This window comes from Monodelphis domestica, chromosome 6 (assembly GCF_027887165.1).
Source record: "Monodelphis domestica isolate mMonDom1 chromosome 6, mMonDom1.pri, whole genome shotgun sequence".
Lineage (NCBI taxonomy): Eukaryota > Metazoa > Chordata > Mammalia > Didelphimorphia > Didelphidae > Monodelphis > Monodelphis domestica.
In genome coordinates this window covers 265728126-265748669 of record NC_077232.1, presented here as the reverse complement: position 1 = coordinate 265748669, position 20544 = coordinate 265728126, and the positions used below count along the sequence as shown (strand labels likewise).

The window sequence follows — 20544 nt, the reverse complement described above, 5'->3', positions numbered from 1 at the left end:
GCGAATTCTTCTTGTTCTGCCCCTTCCCCTCGAGTCTAATGGGAGGAGCGGATTTTCTCACACATCCCCCTACCCCTCCCCCGGGACTGTTCTCCCCGCCTTTCCCCCCTTAAACCAATGGAAAGAGGGAATTTTTGTCCCGCCTTCTTCAAGCCCAATGGAAGAAGCGGATTCCGCCTTGGCTCCGCCCTTAGCCCTCATAGTCCGCCCCTGTAAGGTTGCCTGCAGACTCCACCCTATCCCGGCAGCAGCTAAACCCAGGAAGAAGGAAACGTCCGTGCTCCGGTTTGGCGCGGGCACGCACACATGCACACAGACACACAAGACCGAAAAAAAAAAAAACGCCGAACCCCTCGGGCTCCTCCCGCCCCCTTCTCGGGCATGCTCAGTGAGTAGGGCAGGGTGTGAGGTTTGGATTTTTTTTTTCCTTTTTGGTGGCAAGTAGGGAGCGGGCGCTCAGCAGCCGGCACAACTCCGCCTCCTCCTCCGCCGCCGCTGCCGCCGCCGCTCCTCGCCTCGTTCTGCACCGCTCGCTTCACCGGCCCAGCCCCTGCCCTACAACCCGCACCCATTCCGGCGGCGGCGCCTTCTCTTCGGAGATCCTTCTGGGCTGCGGGAGAGGAGAGGAGCCCGCGGGAGGGAGGACCGCGCCCGCGCCTACAGCCCGCGTCTTCCTCGGAGCCATGGGTAAGTAGTGCGACCCCAGAGCCGGAGCCAGAGCCGGGCCGAAGGGGATGCTGCAGCCGAGCCGCCGCCCCGCCTTCTTCTTCCGCCCTCGGCGGCCCCCGCCCCCCTGCAGCCCCTCCCGCCTCTGTCCGTCCTTCCCGGCTTCTCCTCTTACCTCTGATGTCTTTACCTTCTCTCCGGCTTTTCCTTTCCTCCCTTTGCTTCTCTTCTCCTCCCTTGTTTTCCCTTCTCCTTCCCTGACTTCTCCTTCCTACCCTGTCTTTTCTCTTCTCTTTGCTTTTCTTCACCTCTCCTGATTTTCCCCTGGGTTCTTCTTTCCTCATTTGCTGCTTCTCTCCTCCCCTGAATTCCCTTCTCTCCCGACTTCTTCGCTTTTCCCTTTTGCTTCTCCTCACCTCCCTGGTTTCTCTTCTCCCTTGGCTTCCTCTTCTTCCTTTTCCTCTCCTGCCCTCCCTTTTCCTTTCCCCTCTTTCCTTTTCTTTCCCTCCCTCTGCATCTCATTTCTTTACCTTGTTTCTCCTCCTTGCTCCTGCCCTTTAATCCTTTTTCCTCTTTTCCTTTCCCCTGGATTTGCTTTGCCTTTCCTCTGCCCTACGTCTCCATCACCTCCTTTGCATGTTCCCTCCTTTCTTTGCCTTCGCCTGTCTCTCCTTCCTTTCCTACCACTGTCTTGCCTTCCCTTCCTCCTATTTGCCTTGCCTTCCTCCCTTGCTTTCCCTAGCCTTTCCTTCTTTTTGCTTCTTCTGAAAGGAAGGTGACTTCTTTCAACTTCCTCATCCATGCACTGCTCACTTCTTAGTGGGCACTGCTTTGGTCAGGTTTGGGGGTGGGAGGTGGGTAGATAGTTGGTAAAGGGTACTCACCTATGATTTTAAAAAGGAAGAGGAAAGAATGAACAGGATTTCACAGACTTAAATAGCTGCCTGAAGGAGGCCATGAGGAATGAGTAGGAAGAAAGGCAGAGCAGCTATGCTGCTCTGACATTGGCACAGGGCTGTTAATGTGTGTGAGTTCTTGCCAATGGGCATTTGGCTAGGATGGATTCACTTTATAGGTTCCTTTAGTTTTGTTCTAAACCAGAAAGTAGTAGACTAACATGTAGCATGTTTTTTTCTGAATTTACCTAGACTAGTGGTATTTCCATAGCTTCCTCTTCAAAATTTGCAGAATATTTTCTTCAGTTTTTATGATATACAAATATACTACAAAGTTTTGTGTTTATGTGAATGTGGCATCATTTAAAGTAATGTGAAAGCTATTTTACATCCTTTTATACATATAACTTAAGTAAAAATAGTAAATATGAAAACAATTGAGCTATTTGACAATAGCTCAAGTGCTTGATTTTTTGCATAATATAATCTTAGATTATCTTGGAAGTTACCATGTCTAACCCATTCATTTTACAGATGAAGAAAATGAATTTCAAAGAGATTTTTCCTCTTGCTAGAACATCACATAGTCAATGACCCTTAAGGTCCCTTCTGCTCAAGATTTATGATCTTATGCAATAACATGGTTGCAGTATGGATTGTAGACAGCCTGGAGTAGTGGATAAATAAATGTCAACCTCAGAGCAAGGAAAACCTGAGTTCAAGTCCTCTGCTATATACTATATTTGTTACCCTGAGCAGATCACAAAACCTCCCACTGTGTACTAGGCAGCACTTTGGATTGTAAATTGTTGATCTACCTTGGTAGCAGGAGTTTCCTTAGGTCATCAACACTGACCTGCCCTCTTCCCTAAATATGAATTAGGTATATAGGGGAATAGTGGTACTCTTTCATTCCAGTTGTAGCTGTATTTCACCTAATAATATGTTAGACCCAGGTCCTTTGACTCCAGTTAGGCATACTTTTCCACTGCAATAAGGTGCTTGCTCTAATATACTTCTCCATGGTTCTTGCTATGCTTCTAAGCTCTTGTCCAATACAATTTCCTTTCTTCTTTCCTTATATTCTCTGTTGGCATATGCCACAATACATCTCTAGAACTTGGTCTTTTCCTAACAACCCCTTCTCTGTTAATTTCAGTTTGAGCATAGTGTAGGTTTCCTAATCTTCAATTATAATTCTCTCTAGGTAGAGAGAGGTTAGCCATGTTAGCATGAAAATGGGAAGTCTCCAGGAAAGTTTCAAAATCTGAAAGTGGTTTTGATAGAATATCTATTAAATAAAAGCTCTGTCTTCTAAACCAAGCCAAATTTGCCTCCTTGAAGAATGAGGTGATTTGAGAGTGGGCTATCAATCTAGAACCTCATCTAATTCTTTGCAAATTGTTAGGTTTTTTTTTTTATGTTAAGACTGAGATATTTTGATTTGATTTCTGTAAGAATAGGGAGTCAGTTTGTTGATGAGTATAGCATAATATTCAGGAATTAATGAGATAAAATAGATGATAATTTTGACTTTGTCACATTTTGATTTCCCTCTTCCTACCCCTGAAATTTGGGAAATCCCCAGTTTAGGAATGGTTATGTAACAGAAGTTTGTTTCAAGGTTGCTTTTGTGAAATTAAGAAAACCTTTTCCCACAGATGGTGGCTGGGTTCCCAGGCTGACCTATAGAAAGACTACTTAACTGTAATACAGTTGATATTATACATAGATCTAGAATCCAAAAGGATCTCAGGCTATCTGGTTCAACTTTTTCATGAGGAAACTGAGGTACAGAGGGGTTAAATGGTTACATAGGCAGTAATAGAAAACAAGTCTATTATAATATTAAACAAATGAGAAAAACATTAGCAAAAGCTCATTTTCTGATTTACCTTGAATGCTAGGTTTTGAGAAAAGACAGAAAAAAATAAAGGAGGTTCCAGAGGTAGCTGAAGATAGTAGAGATTTTGAAAGGCACTTCTCTGCAGTTTAAAGGATTGAAATATTGTGGACTCCTCCCTTTCTAAAAAGTGATACTTAATTTCAGTTATCTTGCATTTATTAAGTGCTTACTATGTGAGTAGTATACTAAAGACTAAGCATACAAAGAAAGGCAAAAGTAATCCCTGCCCTCAAGGAGCTTGCATCTAATTTCAGTTCAAAACTTGTGGTTCTTTTTTTATTTTTGATACAATTATATCACTATTGTTATATGCATCAATGATGATTAGAATTGGTTGGAATCCACAAAAAGGATGAAGAAAAGGTTTGAAATGTTCCTCAATTGGACAGTAGTAGCTGTAAAAAAAGGGAAAGAAAAATGATCTTAAGAAGGATGTTTTATGAAAAAGGTAAGGTAAAATTCATTTGTGAGTAGTGAATGCCTCAGAAGAGGAGGGGAATGGAGCATAGTATGTGTATGATACATCCAATGATGAGGGCAATTGAAAAGCTGTTGCTTTGTTGGTTTTTATATGGGCCATTTGGAATGGGCAGTCAGTTAGAGGGGGAAGAACTCTCAGTTGTCTCAGTTGTGTGGGATGTTTATAAATGGACTGTTTGTCAGTGTTAGAAATTCCAGTCATCATTGGTATAATACCCTAACTGGAATTGGGAAACACAGATTTGAGTCTCACATATGATCCTCACTATGACCCTGGGCAGTCTTAACCTCTCTGATGAATTCCAAGTTCTTTTCCAGGTCTTATGATCTTTAGTCATTTACTTCTCTGGGCTACATCTTCATCTTTTGTAAAATATAGGGCTGAGGTGCCTTGCAGCTCAAGATTTATGATCATGTGAAATAACATTGTTGCATTTTGCATTATAAATAGGCAACATGTAGTAGGTAAACAAATGTCAGAGTAAGGGAAACCTGAATTCAAATCTTGCCTCTGGTGTGTGCTATATTTGTTATCTTGGGCAAGTCACAAAACCTCCCATTGTGTCCCAGACAGCTGTTTGGAGGAGCTCTTTAGTTGTTGATCTGCAACAGAAGTAGCAGGAGTTTCCTTAGGTCTTTGACACTGACCTCCCCCCTTTCCCAAGTGTGAATAAGATTTATAATGAAGTAGTGGTACACTTTCATTCCAGTTGTTAGTTGCATTTCACCAAGTGAGTTCTGAGGCTTCATGGTAAAAACAAGTAAAGCCACTTGTAGGGAGATTTGAAGGAATTCTGCCCTCCTACATTTTGGTGAGTTTACCACATTTTCAGGTTTCACATTTACCAGTGTCATAGTGATCATACCTTGAAGTTGGGATGCATCAGTGCTTTAAAGTAGAGAGCAACCTCCTTTTCCCCTCTAAATCAAATCCTCTTCAAAAAGATTCTTGCTCTTTTAAGCCCAGATTTCTATTAGTTGTGATGACTATTTAAGTTTAGGGCAGATTCATGTAAGGATGATTACATATATATCAGCCACTGCAGCAGGCATTATAAAATTATAGGAAGAATAAATGTTTATACACTTAGTAAATTTTCTGCCTCCAAGGACCTCCCAGGGCAAAGGATCAAGTATATATTTTGTTGAACATACTTAATATCTTTTAAACCTCCATAGGGAGGTTTCCAAAATCCCTTGTAATTTGCTTGAGAGTTACTCATCTTTATTATCCAGTGTACTTTCTGTGGGAGAATAGAAGGGTTTGGAATGCAGGGGGAGATCTGAATCACTCTTGGAAACTAAAACTAAGTTTGAGTTTTTACTTAGTATTATTTGACTTGTCTTAGGATAAGAAAGATTAACTACTATTAACAAAAATTATGAGGCAGGTAGTATAATGCAGTGATTTCAAATTCAAGTAGAAATAGATACCGGTAACATATTGACTTAGAAAACCACAAATTGGCATCATCCATGTTTTTTTTTCTTTTATTTTATAATACATTTTAGTGAGGTTTGTTGCTTTGGGAGAACCAGTTTGACACCTCTGTAGTAATAGATTGGAATGCTGGATGCTGGGAAAATCATTTACCTTCTTTCAGCCTCAGTTTTATCTAGAAAATGGGGCTAATAATAATACCTATTTCAGAGAGTTGTTGAGATGATAGAGTGGCTATGTAAATCTTATAGTTAGCAATTAAAAATTTAGCTTAGGGGACAGCTACCATGGCCCAGTAAATTGAGGGCCTAGCCTTAGCTACAGGAGCTTCTGGGTTAAAATATGGCAAGTCACCTAACCTCCATTGCCTACTTCTGCCTTGGAACCAATACACAGTAGTGATTCTAAGATGGAAGGTAAGGGTTAAAAAAAAATTATGCTTAGCTGGCTTAAGGTTTGCAGGTAAAGAGGTAGATTCTGCAAAGAAATTGTTAAGATCCACCCAATCAAATCAACATGATACTTAATGACTCCAGTGCAAAGGTGGGAAAAGGTGAAGATGGGGAAAATATATGAGAAAATATAGTTTTGGAGAAATAAATGAAGGACCAAAATTGTTGACTTCTATATTATGACTATTTTATTCAAAAAAAGATTTGGTTGGCTCTGGATATGCAAGTACCAAATAATGCCATAAAGAACGAAATTGGCTCTATTTGAACAGAAATGAATATGGACTTGTGAATTGTGGATGTGAGAGTTATCTCTGGGTCTATCAGAGATATCTGATATCTGTGCATAATCAAATCGTTGGCTTATAAGAGCTAAAAGGAGCTTTACAATAAATAAGAAAGAATATCAGTGAGGAAAATATAATCATGAAGATTCAGTGCTGAATTATTTAAGCAAGCTATTGAAAATTAAAAATGGAAAGTGGACAACAAAAATGACATCAATACTGACTCAACAAGTTCATCTAGAAGTTAAACTATTTTCAATTATTTTCTAAATCAAGAACACCTAAAAAACTCATCAGACACCTTAATCAGCAAACATTTGACTTGCCAAAAAGGGATAGCTACCAATACGAAAATGAGATTACAAAATGACTTCATCTGAAAAATCTTAGAAAGATGATGAACTGTTATGAACAGCCATGTCTCATAAAGTAGAGAGAAGCAAGGGAAAATAAAATCAGTCTAAAGAAAACTTGGTGACTTATGTAACCAAGCAAAGTTATCCTGGGAGCATTCAAGGATGAAAATGGAAAGAGTACTACAAACAAAAGAAAAATGGAAAAGATTTGCAAAAAGCATTGCAAAAAAATACTTTTTCTACCAAGTATTGTGGAATCAATATACTTGGATCTGATGTTCTGAGAAAGGAAGTAGAAATGGCACTAAAGAGAAGGACTTTAGGAAAAGAATCCAAATTAGATCCTGTCTACCTAGAGGAGAACAGTCCTGGAAGTGATAGAATTGTGAGGGCATTAAGGGACCTATTTGCAAGATACCTGAAAGAAAGGAAGATACCATAGATTGTGGAAAAAGTATCTGACCATATTGATGCCATAAAAGATGACCAAGAAAATATCAACAGCTATTGCCCCCCACCTATACAAAGAAGCCTTTGTGAGGGTCATTTATATACAGTGAGATTATTAGGGAATAAGATGGCCTTCACAAACAATATTCTAGAATAAATCCTATCTTTACCATCTTTACAATGGATTGAAGGATATAGAAAATATTAATATCCCATGTTGTTTGTAACAGATCACGATAATATTTATTTAATTAATTAATAATTTTTGTAACAAAATCATTCAGTTTTTCATGCTCATTTGCAACAATGTGGCTCTCATATAGCTCAAGATCTTTCAGGATTTCTCAGGAAGTGTAATAACAAAAATAATCCCATTCAATGTTCCTCTGATAATAAGCATATCATGAAGCATAAGACAGTCACCAAAAGTATTTGTTGCTGTGATAGAGATCCAGCACCACATCCAGAGATTTCCTGTGGATGGTGATGTCTTCTAGATGCTGTTTGTTGAAGATACTATGTTGATGGTATCTAGGCTCAAGACCTTATAGAGTCTCCTGGAAAAGAACTGTAATTACTCCAAGGAGTTTAGTTTGTCCTTCCATTCATGAAAAACTAAATGGTTCAAGAATACTTGTTACTCATCTAACCTTGTATCCCAAGATAAGCCCCAAATGGTTTAGACATAAAGGGTGATTTCATAAACAAATTAGAGGAGTGGAGAGAACCCCAAGCTTGGAGTCAGGAATACTCAACTGCCTGAGTTCAAATCTGACCTCAGGTACCTGTGTAACCTTGGATTAGGATAAGTCACTTAAGCTTGTTTGCCTCAGTTTCTTCAGTTGTCAAATGAACTGGAGAAGGAAATGACAAACCACTCTGGTATATTTGCCAAGAAAACCCTAAATGGGGTCATGAAGAGTTGGACAGAACTGAAATGACTCGACAACAGAAGAAATTACCTGTCATATATGGATAGGGTAAGAGTTCATAATCAAATTTTAGCGATCATGGGAGTTCAAGTGGATAATTTTAATTTTTTTTGCACAAACAAAACTATTGTAGTCAAAAATAGGAAAAAAGTGAGAAATTGGAAAAAAAAACATTTTAAAGCAAGTTTTTCTAATAAAGGTCTCATTTCTTATAGAGAACAGATCCAAATTTGTGAGGGGGGAAAAAGCCATTCCTCAATTGCTAGGTCAAAAGATATGCAGTAGCAATTTTCACTGGAAATCAAAACTATCAATGTCATATAAAAATATTCTACTAATAATTAAAGAAATTAAAGTGAAAACAGCTCTGAGGTACAACCATATTGGCCAAGATGACAGAAAAAGAAAATGACAAATGCTGGAGGGGATAATAGGAAATTAGATACACTTAATTTTGGATCTGTGAACTAGTCCAACCATTCTGGAAGACAATTTGGAACCTAAAAGGGCTATAAAGCCATGCTTAATGTTTCACCCCAAAATTATGTATGGGTCTATAGTTCAAAGAGAATTAAAAAGCAAAGCAAAAGAAAATTGACTGACAGGCAAAAGGCAGGTCTTTGTGTGGTGGCAAAGAACTGGAAAACTGGGAGGAAAATCTATCAATTGGGGAAAGTCTAAACAAAAAAAGATATAGTAGATGAATATGATATGAGATGTAAAAATGATGGAGATAGTTTCTGAAAAACCTGGGAAGACTTACATGAACTGATACAAAGTGAAATGAAGAAAACTGGAAGAATACTCTACTCAGTAATGATAATATTTTAATGAGAATCAACAGTGAAGGGTTTAATAACTGATTATTGTAGTAATCCACACAACTCCAAAGGACTCATGCTTTTTATCTCCAGATAGAGCACTCTTATGAACTTAGAGGGGTGTCTGAAGCGTATTTTTCCCCCTTTCTTTATTTTTCTTGCCTTTTTTTTCCCCTTTTGGAACATGGCTAATAAGGTTTTGCATAACTTTATATGTATGATGGCTATCATGTTTCTTGCCTTCTCAGTGACTGGGACAAGGGCATAGGGAAGGAAAGAATTTAGAATTGAAAATAAAATTTTAGAATAAAAAATACAAAAAATAAGAAAAACTAAAAAAAAGGATGTTACATTGATTTCTGCTTGCATTAGAATGAACATCTCATCAGACTTGTCCAACAGAATGTATATTTAGGACATATAATTAGGATGAGCAGTGAATTGAATCCAGAATTGAAGAGGATGAAAAAAGTGGGCTGGATTGCTTTCCAGAAAATTGCAACTCAGTTTTACTGACCCCAAATTTCCCATAATAGAAAAGGCCTATTTTTTTTTCAATACAAAGTTGCACTGTAGCAGCAAGACCACTTCCCCTGAATAACTAACGATAAGCATCACTCATACGTAGGACTGTGAGCAGCCTATCGAGCAGCTTTAGTAAAGAATGTGACAAAAGGATTGTTATGACACAATTTGAAGCTGGAAGGGTAATATGGCCAGAGTGTTATACTTGTAACCCTAAAATCCTGGGGAAAATTGAGGAAACCCATTAACAAATGCATTCCTACAAAGAAGATTCAAGTTGTTTTTGTATCACTGTCATTATTAAATCTTAGTCTTAGTTTGGCTTTGGGACACACACACAAGTGGTCTGCATTTGTTGAAGGTCCTGTGGTTTTATATTGAGATAGTCAAGGGGAGATAGAGCCCTTGACATATGTAGCAACCACCATAAGCAGATTCCTGCCATCTCTGAGTGCCCCAGTCCTGAGGGATTGTTTGAATATCTTAAGTGTTAGGGATGTACTTATGGATATTTATCAATTAGTCCAGCAGTCTATTCACATGTTCTACTTCTGGGGAAGAATCATCTTGGTCTAATTAAGCCACATCAATAAGGTATTAGCTTAGACTGGAAAAGTAAGTTGGAACTAGATCAGAAAGGTACTAAAAATGTCAGGCCTGCAGCATTTTATTTTGAGGGGAAGTTGGCATGATCAGAGTTTAGTGAATGTGAAGGATAGATTGAAATGGGGATAGGCTAAGGCAAGGACTAAAAATAGAAGACTTTTCCAAAAGTTCAAGATAGAGAGAGAGGGTGCCTGTCTAAACTAGATTGGTGTCAATAGGATTCTTGAATTTATTTATTTCTCATTCCTTCTTTCTTCTGACTCATTGAGACCTGGCTTCCTCCCGATGGCATTGTTTTCTTTGCCATACTTTGTAGCACTGATTGTACTTTAATACTGATGATGAGAGTTATATAGCTAACTTTTATCTATCACTTTAATGTTTGCAGAATGTTTTACATGTTATTGCAGTCATTCCCTTTCTCCCTTTTACAGGTCACAGTTCTTTTTTTTGTTACTATCACTCAGCAGTCTCTCTTTTGAGATTCTGAGCTATTCAAATTTATCACTCAAGCCAGATCTTGGAGGCCATCATTGATCAATCCTTGGGATATTTTCTTCAATGAAATTCAGTCTTTTTCATTATCACCTTTTCTCACACTCTCTCTAATCCTCAGTCTTTCCCCTTTAATTGGCTGCTTCTCAGATTTCTACAACTATTCCTGCCTTCCTTATTCTTAAAAAAAATTCCTTACTCAAAATTGCTGTTACCAGTAGCAGTCATTCTATATCTATCCATTCTTTTGTGGTTCAACACTCTGAGAAAGTCATCTGCTCTACACCTACAACTCTTAGCCTCTCATTTGATTATACACCCTCTCCAATTAGCCAATCTGTAATATACTCCTAATTGGTTTCATTGTCTCAGGTCTTTTCTCATTCCAGTCCTCTGTCAGCTACTGAAGTGATTTTCCTAAAATATGGGTCTAACTGTGTCAACTCCCTGCCCATTTAATAAAGTTCCTCTTACCTTTAGAATTGATTATAAAACCCTCTATTTCAATTTTGAAGTCTTTACAAAGTTCTCACAATCCCTCTCCCATGTTTCTATCTTATATTTTTATCCTTACTCTAATCTTCTTACAATTTCTTGAACTCCATTCTCCACCTCTGCTCCCTCTCTGTGTCTGCACGGTACCCTCAGTACCTGGGAAACTCTCTCCCTTCTAACCCCTACCCCTTACCTACCTCATCTTCAGAATTCAGCTCACATTGGACCTTCTATAGGAGGCATTTGCTATTGTCCCCTATGTTCTAGGACCTCCCCTCTACTATTACCGAACATCTATTCTGACAGAGCCCATTTCAGGACTGTCCATCTACTTTTAGAGCCCATCTGTCACCCAGCTCTCACCAAGAAGCTGGAGCATGTGCTGTGGCCACGCCCTATTAAACCGATCTGGCCAAAAGGTGGAGAGTAACTGACAGGCCTCAAACCCATCCGGGACTTAGGGGAATGTCTATCCCAAGCATGTGAATGGGAGGATGAGAATAATTTGTTCTAGCTGACAGGAAGGTGGCTGAAGCAAGTCTTGTGGCTCTCTTGGGCAGATTTGGAAGACACCAGAGTCATGCACTGCATCCTGGGCCATCACCAGGTATCCTGACTTTTGTCTTGCCCTTGGGCTTTAGTGACTTTGGAAGAGAGAGTGAGGCTGAGAATTTTGTGTAATTTTGCCTCACTTAAATCCAATTCATTAGAGAATCAAGACACCACTTACAATGTCATTGATCCTCTTTGAAAATCAGTGACAAACAACAATATATTTTACATATGGGCCAAGTTGTTTACATGTTTTCTCCTAACTCCTCTGATGAAAACAGCCATCCAACACAACTCTAAAGGAACCACTTTACCTTTAGAGAAAGAGAACTGATAAACTCTTGAGTGCCTATTGAAGCACAGACTTCAACATTTTTTTCTTTACTTTTCTTGGGGTGTGTGTGTTTTCTTTTGCAGCATGGCCAATATGGAAATTTGTTTTTTTTGCCTTCAAATGTATAATCAATATATTGCTTGCCTTCTGAGTGGCTGTGGGAGGGAGAGAATTTAGAATTCAAAATTCTAAAAGAATGAATGTTAAAAATTTTAACATGTCATTAGGAAATATTTAAATAAATAAATAAATAAATATCTATGTATATAAGTATTTGCATGTTGGCTCTCACATTATTTTTGGAACTTCGTTAGAACTAGGACATGGCACAGAACCTAGCATGTAATAATTGAGTAATAAAAATATTTTATTTGATTGTTTAAAGAGTTGAGGACTTGGCCACAGATTGTATGTTGGGGTGTGAAGTAAAGGAGAGGAAGCTTAGTTTTTTGGAATGTACCGGGATTTGGATTCAGTAGAACTTGACCTCTCTTGAACTAATGAGGTAGCTTTTTTCTTTGTAAAATGTGAATATTTGCACCACCCATTTCACAGGTTCATTGTGAGAGAAGCACTTTTCTGTAGGTGCTTTGCTTCAAAACTCTATGCAGATGTAAATTGTTATTTTTAATAGTGAAGTGTCATCTGATTTGGTGACAGGGTATTTATATGATTGGCATCAGCAGATATATCAGTTAGGAGAAAGAGTTTGTTGATGGAAAAATGATGACAATTTGGTTTTAGATACATTGTATTTTCATTGCTAGAGAAAAGAAATGCCCATTAGTTAGGATAGAAATGCAAGACTGGAATTCAAGAAAAAAAGTTGAGATAAAGATTTAAGAGTTTTCTCCTGAAGAGAGGGATAGGAGAGTAATTCAGGGAAGAGGATAATTCAGTATTATGGAAGTGAAGGGTTCCTACAAGAGATGGGTAAAACTGTCAAACAATTCAGGAAGAAAAAAGAGGATGCTGAGGACAATCTTTTGATTTGTAGATCAGAAGCTGGTTTTGTGATAAGTATAAAAAGAGTTTAAGTGCAGTACTTGGGATGGAATTTAGAGTGAGGGCTTAAGTATTTTATACATAGTATATACTTGTCAGATATTTGCTACATAGAAATTAAAAGTGAGTTTAAAAGGTGACTTTTAAAAACTGGGACTACTTAGGTTAGACCTCAGATTAGGAACAATTTTAGAACATTTCCCCCTCAAAGTACCAGTTGTCTTTGCAATCTCAGAAGTTTGGTTTTTTATCCATCTATTTTGAAATGATCCACCTTAGGGGAACTGTTTTATTCTAATTTAAACTCGGTGAGAAACTGTGATCCAGAATGACATTTTATTAATTTGCAATTAGAAATGACTCTAGGATGAGAACTGTTATGAGTCATATGTATAGGTTCCCATACTACTTGCAAATGTAGTTGAATAAGATTAAGATATAATTTGGAAATATTTAACAAAATAAACAAAAATATAGCAGAACATAGATAATGTTGATAAATGTTTTTAAAAGAAAATATGTGACTCTGCAGAGATCCTTATATGGCTTTTGTTTCTATTTGAGTTTGATACCACAGGAGAAAGAAAATCTCCTGGTGGATAAGTCCACTCAAGACAATGACCTACAAAAATTAAAAGGGTGTTTTTTTTGGGGGGGAGGCAAGCACAGAATCAAAGAGAAATTGTTCTTAAGTGATCTTTCCATCAAATTGATGTAGTTTTGCTTCACACATTATCCTTCTCTACTTTTGTTATATTTTTGTTAAATGAACTTATTTTGCTAATTTAGAATTAGAGTATCTTTTCTCTTGGATATGACTGCATAAACACTTATATAGTCTTAGTATCAGCTCTCTTTTAAAAAAATTATTGCTACATTTATTTTTTATGTGAAAGCAAGCTGTGTATCACAATGGGTAGAGTGCCTCACCTGGACTCAAGAAGACCTTAGTTCAAATCAGGTCCCAGACACTTAATAATTTTTTGGGCAAGTCATTTAACTTCTGTTTGCCTCAGTTTCCTCAACTGTAAAATAGAAATAATAGTAGCATTTACCTCCCAGGATTTTTGTGAGTATCAAATGAGATTATAATTATAAAGTGATTCGCAAACCTTTAAGTGCTATATAAATTTTAATTATTACCCATCCTATCCAATGCACAATGGGACCAATTCCATAACATAAGGTACATTTCTAGAAAGCAATAAAGTAAAACTACCTAAAAGAATGGTTGTGGCAGGGATAGTACATGTTATTTTACACATTTGTAATTTACTATTTATTAACATGTAGGAAATGTTCTTTTTTTAAATGTGTACTTTAATTTTAATATTTTGGCACATGTATTTTTTCTTTTTTTTGCTTCTCTGGTGTTTTTATTTATAATGTCACTATATATATTAATTTCATATCTTTCTATGATTCTGTGAACTCTTTCTGCAATATTGGTTTTTCCTCACACCCATTGTAAGGATGTTATTTTTCATTGTATCCTATTTCTTATGTCATCAAAAACTTTCATTAGGATCACAAACTTTATGAGAAACTTATTATAATTTCCAGTATTATTATATTTCTTTAGTTACATTTTTATTTTTTAATAAATTTTTATTGCTATCCAAGGCAGAAGAGTGGTAAGGGCTAGGCAATGGGGGTCAAGTGACTTGCCCAGGGTCACATAGCTGGGAAGTGTCTGAGGTCACATTTGAACCTAGGATCTCCCGTCTCTAGGCCTGGCTCTCAATCCACTGAGCTACCCAGCTGCCCCCTTGCTATACTTTTTTAACAACCATCAATAATTCCTTTTTCTTTCACTTTTCTGTCTGAGAATTATCCTTTATAATAATGAATAAAAATATATTTTAAATATATTTTATATATATATATAAATAATGAATAAAAATATAATGAATAAAAAAGAGAAACAAAATTCAGTAAAGCTAACAAGCTGACATATATTTAGATATTATATACAGTTTTCTACATTTATACTTATACCCCATACTTTTAAAGAAAGGAAGGTAATATAATATCTTTTCTTTGGGGGCAGTTATGGGCATTATTTGTATCATTATTTCAGTTGTTTTGCTATTATTCTTTATACTTATATTATTGTAGTCATAGTTTTCTTTTGCTTATTTCCTTTTGCATCAGTTCATAGCAATCTTCCCATGCTTTTTTTGTATTCATAATATTCTGCATTTTGTACATTATAGTAATGTTTAATTCATGTACCACAATTTGTTTATCCATTCCTTAGTCATTGAAGAACTATTTCATTATTTCCAGTCTTTTGCTGCCACAAAAAAATGATTCCACAATTATTTGTTGTATATAGGGCCTCAGACACTTAGTAGCTGGGCAAGTCACTTAATCTGTTAGCTTCAGTTTCTTCTCCCCCCAACCCCACCAATAAAATAGAGATAATAATATCACCTTCCTTCCACAGTGGTTGTGAAGATCAAGTGAGATAATAATTGTAAAGCAGTTAGCACAGTACCTGGCAAGGAGTAAGTACTATATAAATCTTACCTTTTATTATCAAGATTGCTAATTATTAGTAACAATAACTAGCATTGTTAGGAACTGGTTAAAAAATAGAAAATTAAATAAGTGGAACAGATTAACCAGGGAACCTAGGGAGATATTAAGCAAACATCTACTTTCTCTTGATGAATTCATTGGAGAAAGGCAAATGTTTTCCCAATTTATAAGAAAGGAAAGAGGACATTGCAAATTATAAGCCATTGAGTTTGACCTTGATTTTTGGGAAAATTCCAGAGTGGCTCATTCTAGATCATGAACATGATTTTAGTCCATGCCAGACTAACTTAATTTCCTTTTCGGTGACTGCTAACTTTTTTTTTTCTAGATAGATAAACCAGGAAGTGAAAGGAATGCTATAGATATTGTTTACCTAGATTTTAGCAAATTTTTTGATAAAAGTATCTTACACTACTCTTGTGTAGAAGCTGGAGAGATATGGTTTAGAAGATAATGTAATTAGGTCTATTTAACACTAATTTTATGCCTGGGCTCAGGGTGGTTGTTAGTCCCTCACTATCATCAAGGCAGAAGATCTCTAGTAGAGCCCTTTGGGGATTTATGTTGGATATATGTACTCTAGGACATTTTTCTCAGTGACTAGGATAAAGATAAGCTGGGTATAATAAAAGCACTAGATGACAGGATTCAAATGTTTCTTTAGAGATTGGAGCATTAGGTTGATTTTAATAAGGATGAAATTAATTAGGGATAAATGCAGAGTCTTATATTTGGGTACAAAAAAGTCAGTTAGAGAAGTGAAGTTTGTGGGGAGACCTGACTTGATAGCCATTTTCTGACCAAGGTCTGGAAGCCTTAGCTTCTTAAAAGCCCTACTTATGTCAGTAGGGGGATATTGTAGCCAAAAAAAAAGCTAATGTAGTTTTGGATTGTATCATTTCTAGGAAGAGGGAGATGATAGTTTTAGGGACTGCACACCATCCACCATTCCCGTGGAGTATTGTGTTCATTTCTGCCTGTCACAGATTAAGATGATCATGGATAATTTGTCAAGAGGGGGTTTAGGATTCTGTCATCTGAGAATCACTTAAAGGGGATTTCTAGCTTGGAAAAGAGATGATTCAGAGGGGAGGGACATAGTTCTCTGCAAATATTTGAAGGAATTAGATTTATGCTACTTGGACCCAGAAAATAGAAGCAGTAGAAACTCAAGGTGAAAATTGACAAGAGGCTAGAGTCATTACAAAGTGGATGGGTCCCTGCCTGAGAGGTCTGCAAGGAGAGTCTTGTGGTCACTTATCAGACATGGTTGAGTAGAAATTCCTTTTCTTTAAGATTGTTGAGGTCTCTTCCAACTTTCCTCTTCTGTGAGTCTGAATTGGAAGTAGCTGAAGTCAATAATCCAGTGTTTAATACACTTCAAGATATAAATGAGCAAGAATGCTATTTGACAAGAATTTCTAGGAAGACTAGATAGCAATTTGGTAGAAATTAGTTTTAGGTGCATAGATTGCACTATATACAATAAACCCTAAGTCTCTATGACCTGAATATTCAAGGTCATATACCATAAAAAAAAAAAAGAAATTAGAAATGAGCCAGATCTGGTACGTTTCACAGCTGTAGCTAGTAAGAACAAACCAACAAAGGGATAGAGGCAATCACAAAAGATGAAATAGCTAACATTTATATGATACTTGTAGTTTTGCAAATCATTACATATTTTCCCTCACTTAGTGCTTATAATAACCTTGTAAATTAGGTGCTGTTATTATTTCCATTTGTTATAGAACAGGAAATTCAGGCAAAGAAAGGTTAAGTTACTTATCCAGGATAACAGCTTTTTGTTAAAATTTAAATTAAGTTATTTAGTCAATTTAGAACATTATTCCTTGGTTACAAGAATCATATTATTTCCCTCCCTCCTCGACCCTCACCCTTCCCGTAGCTGCACAATTTCACTAGGTATTACATGTGACCTTGATCAAAACCTATTTCCATGGGGGCAGCTGGGTAGCTCAGTGGATTGAGAGCCAGGTCTAGAGACAGGAGGTCCTGGGTTCAAATGTGACCTCAGACACTTCCCAGCTGTGTAACCCTGGGCAAATCACTTGACCCCCATTGCCTAGCCCTTACCACTCTTCTGCTTTAGAATCAATACACAGTATAGATTCTAAGAGGGAAGGCAAGGATTAAAACAACAACAACAACAACAACAACAAAACAAACAACAAAAGAAACCCTATTTCCAGGTTGTTGGTGTTTGCATTAGAATGTTCATTTAGAGCCTACATCCTGAACCATATCCCCTTGCCCTTTCTTCTGTGGTTCTACTCCCACAGTTTTTTCTCTGAATGTTGATAGTGTTCTTTCTTGTAGATTCCTCCAAGTTGTCCTGGGTCACTGCATTGCCACTAATGGAGAAATCCATTACATTTGATTGTACCACAGTGTATCAGTCTCTGTGTACAATGTTTTCCTGGTTCTGTGCTTTTTCACTCTGCATCACTTCCTGGAGATCGTTCCAGTCTCCATGGAATTCCTCCACTTTATTATTCCTTTGAGCACAATAGTATTCCATCACTAACATATACCACAGTTTGTTCAGCCATTCCCCAATTGAAGGGCATCCCCTTGTTTTCTAATTTTTTGCCACTACAAAGAGCTCAGCTATGAATATTTTTGTATATGTCTTTTTACTTATTATCTCTTTGGGGTACAAACCCAGCAGTGCTATGGCTGGATCAAAGGGCAAACAATCTTTTATTGCCCTTTGGGCATAGTTCCAAATTGCCCTCCAGAATGGTTGGACCAATTCACAACTCCACCAGCAATGAATTAATGTCCCAACTTTGCCACATCCCCTCCAGCATTCAATACTTTCCTTTGCTGTCATGTTAGCCAATCTGCTAGGTGTGAGGTGATACCTCAGTGTTGTTTTGATTTGCATGTCTCTGATTATAAGAGATTTAGAACACTTTTTCATGTGCTTATTAATAGTTTTGATTTTTTTAACTGAAAATTGCCCATTCATGTCCCTTGCCCATTTATCATTTGGAGAATGGCTTGATTTTTTGTACAATTGGTTTAGCTCTTTATAAATTTGAGTAATTAGACCTTTGTCAGGGGATTTTGTTATGAAGATTGTTTCCCAATTTGTTGCTTCCTTTCTAATTTTGGTTGCATTGGTTTTGTTTGCACAAAACCTTTTTAATTTGATGTGATCAAAATTATTGATTTTACATTTTGTGATTTTTTTTCTAGCTCTTGCTTGGTTTTAAAGTCTTTCCTTTCCCAAAGATCTGACATGTATACTATTCTGTGTTCACCTAATTTGCTTTCACGTAGCTTTTAAATATCTGAAGTAGAATTCAAATTCAGGTCTTCCTGACTCCAGGTCAATAAATGAAACCGAAAAGATTTTGTGTGAACAACTTAATTGAGATAAGAAGGAAATGGTTGCCTGGAAAAACATCTTTGTTTCAAGTTGTTCTGATTAAGGTCTGATATTTAAGATATACATGGTGGGCCAAGAGTTTCAGTTCAGTTTTAAAGTGTTAAAACTCATAAGCTATAAAACCTTATTAAGCTTTAAATTGCACTAGGACTTTTGAGACACCCTCTATAGGCAACTAACAAAACTATAAGTCTAAAAGCCATTCGGCATTAGGTAAGTAGTTGAAGCATATGAAGGAACATTTTTCAAATGAATTACAAACTGTTAATGTTCATTTTAAGAATGTTTCAAATCACTGAAGATGAAAATGTAAACCAAAATAACTCCAAATCAGACGAATTGGCAAAGATAACAAAAGATGGGACTAGTCCATGTTTGAGGGCTTAGGGAAAGATGAGGACATTATTTTACTATTGGTAGGTCTGTGAATTGGTTGAAGCATCCTGGAAAGGAGTTTGGAATAATGGGAAGAAAATGGATAAAAATGGCCATAATTTTTTTTCCATTCAACCTCACAGAGGTTAGTGACAAAAAGAAAGGTTTCATACCTCATCCATGTGGATGTATTATAGAAGTAATTTTTACAGTACCAAAGAACCAGAAACAAACTAGAAGTGCATCTGGTCATGAAGATGATGTATATATAAGGAAGCTTGGGAAGAAAATAAACGAATTATGCAAGATTAAGTTAGCAGAACCAGGGTAACTACATATGCTAAAGCCAGTGTTGAGGAGGAATAGCAGCATCAGAATGATTGAAATGGATTATAATGATCAAACTTGGCCTCAAAAGATGTGAAAAGACACTCCCTTTCCTTCCTTGAATTGTGAGGGACTTGGGGGATGGCATTGTTCATAGTTTTTTTGTTTTTGTTTTTTTATTTGGCTAGTGTTGCCTGACTCTTTCCCCCTTTTTTATTCTTTGTTAAAAAGATCTGTTGTTTGGCAATGGGTGAGTGGAAGGCTTCCTTGAAAAATGTATGATGTAAAATGATGTAAAAATGAAAATGATCAATAAAAACATTTTAAAAATGTATCCCTATGAAAGAGTGCTCCAAATCACTAATAAGAAGAGAAATATAAATCAAAACCACTTTGAACACAAACAGCAACTAGGCAAGGTTGACCAATGATGAATAAAGTGCTTATGAAGTGCTTACCATGTGCAGAACATTGTGCTAAGTGCTAGTGATAACAAATGAAAAAGTAAGGTAGCCCCTACTCTCCTAATGGAGGAGATGACACATATGGGAGGAATTTGGGTACTGCAGAAAGCAGACAATACCTCTTCTTTAATGTTGTTTCTGCTGATAAAATCATATTGATTTCTGATACTGAACCATTTGATTGTGCCAAGGACTGCCCTTTCTGAGTTTTCAGTAGTTGTGGCTGTAGGACCTGCGAGAGCAGTTGCCAGGCTGCATCTCCATAGGAATTGTTTCCCAGGATGATGGCTGCAGGCTGGAGCTTTGCTATTCCCAAGGGTGCAAGAGTTTTGAACTGTCAAGGAGGTGATGGTGGTGGTTTGATTTGCCTGGCACATTCTACCTCTTGTCTCCTTAGAGTATTATATTGCTTCAGCCACAAGCATGGTTGTGGGCAAACAGATAGTTAATGTACTCTTGGTAGAATTGGAAATTGGTCTACTATTAAGTCACATTTAAAATTTTGAATAGTTGTCTTACTTGTTGTGGTGCTCTTAGGCCCTTTGAAGAACATCAGCCATCTCTTTTATAACTGGAGCTGGCCAATCATATCCTTTCCTTTCTGTGTTTATACTGATTAACATTCAGAGTGGTGTTTTTTAATGTCTCCTGTTTCTGAGGGTCAGTCTTTTATTAGGTCAGTAGTACCCTATGCTCTACTAGCCCACAGCCAAAAAT

The 20544-nt window shown here is 37.1% G+C and overlaps 1 protein-coding gene across 2 annotated transcripts in view; it reads left to right on the top strand.

The window, feature by feature from the left end:
- The first annotated feature begins 221 nt into the window (after positions 1-221).
- The window catches only part of RAP1GDS1 (Rap1 GTPase-GDP dissociation stimulator 1), a 275766-nt gene continuing 255443 nt past the window's right edge, over positions 222-20544 (top strand). The window contains exon 1 of one of the 2 annotated variants that reach the window (XM_007495911.3): positions 222-687. In XM_007495911.3, the coding sequence (XP_007495973.1) occupies positions 684-687 (4 nt within the window). In that variant the 5' untranslated portion in view covers positions 222-683. The remainder of the gene's footprint in view (positions 688-20544) is intronic. The other variant, XM_007495910.3, reaches the window with a different exon arrangement.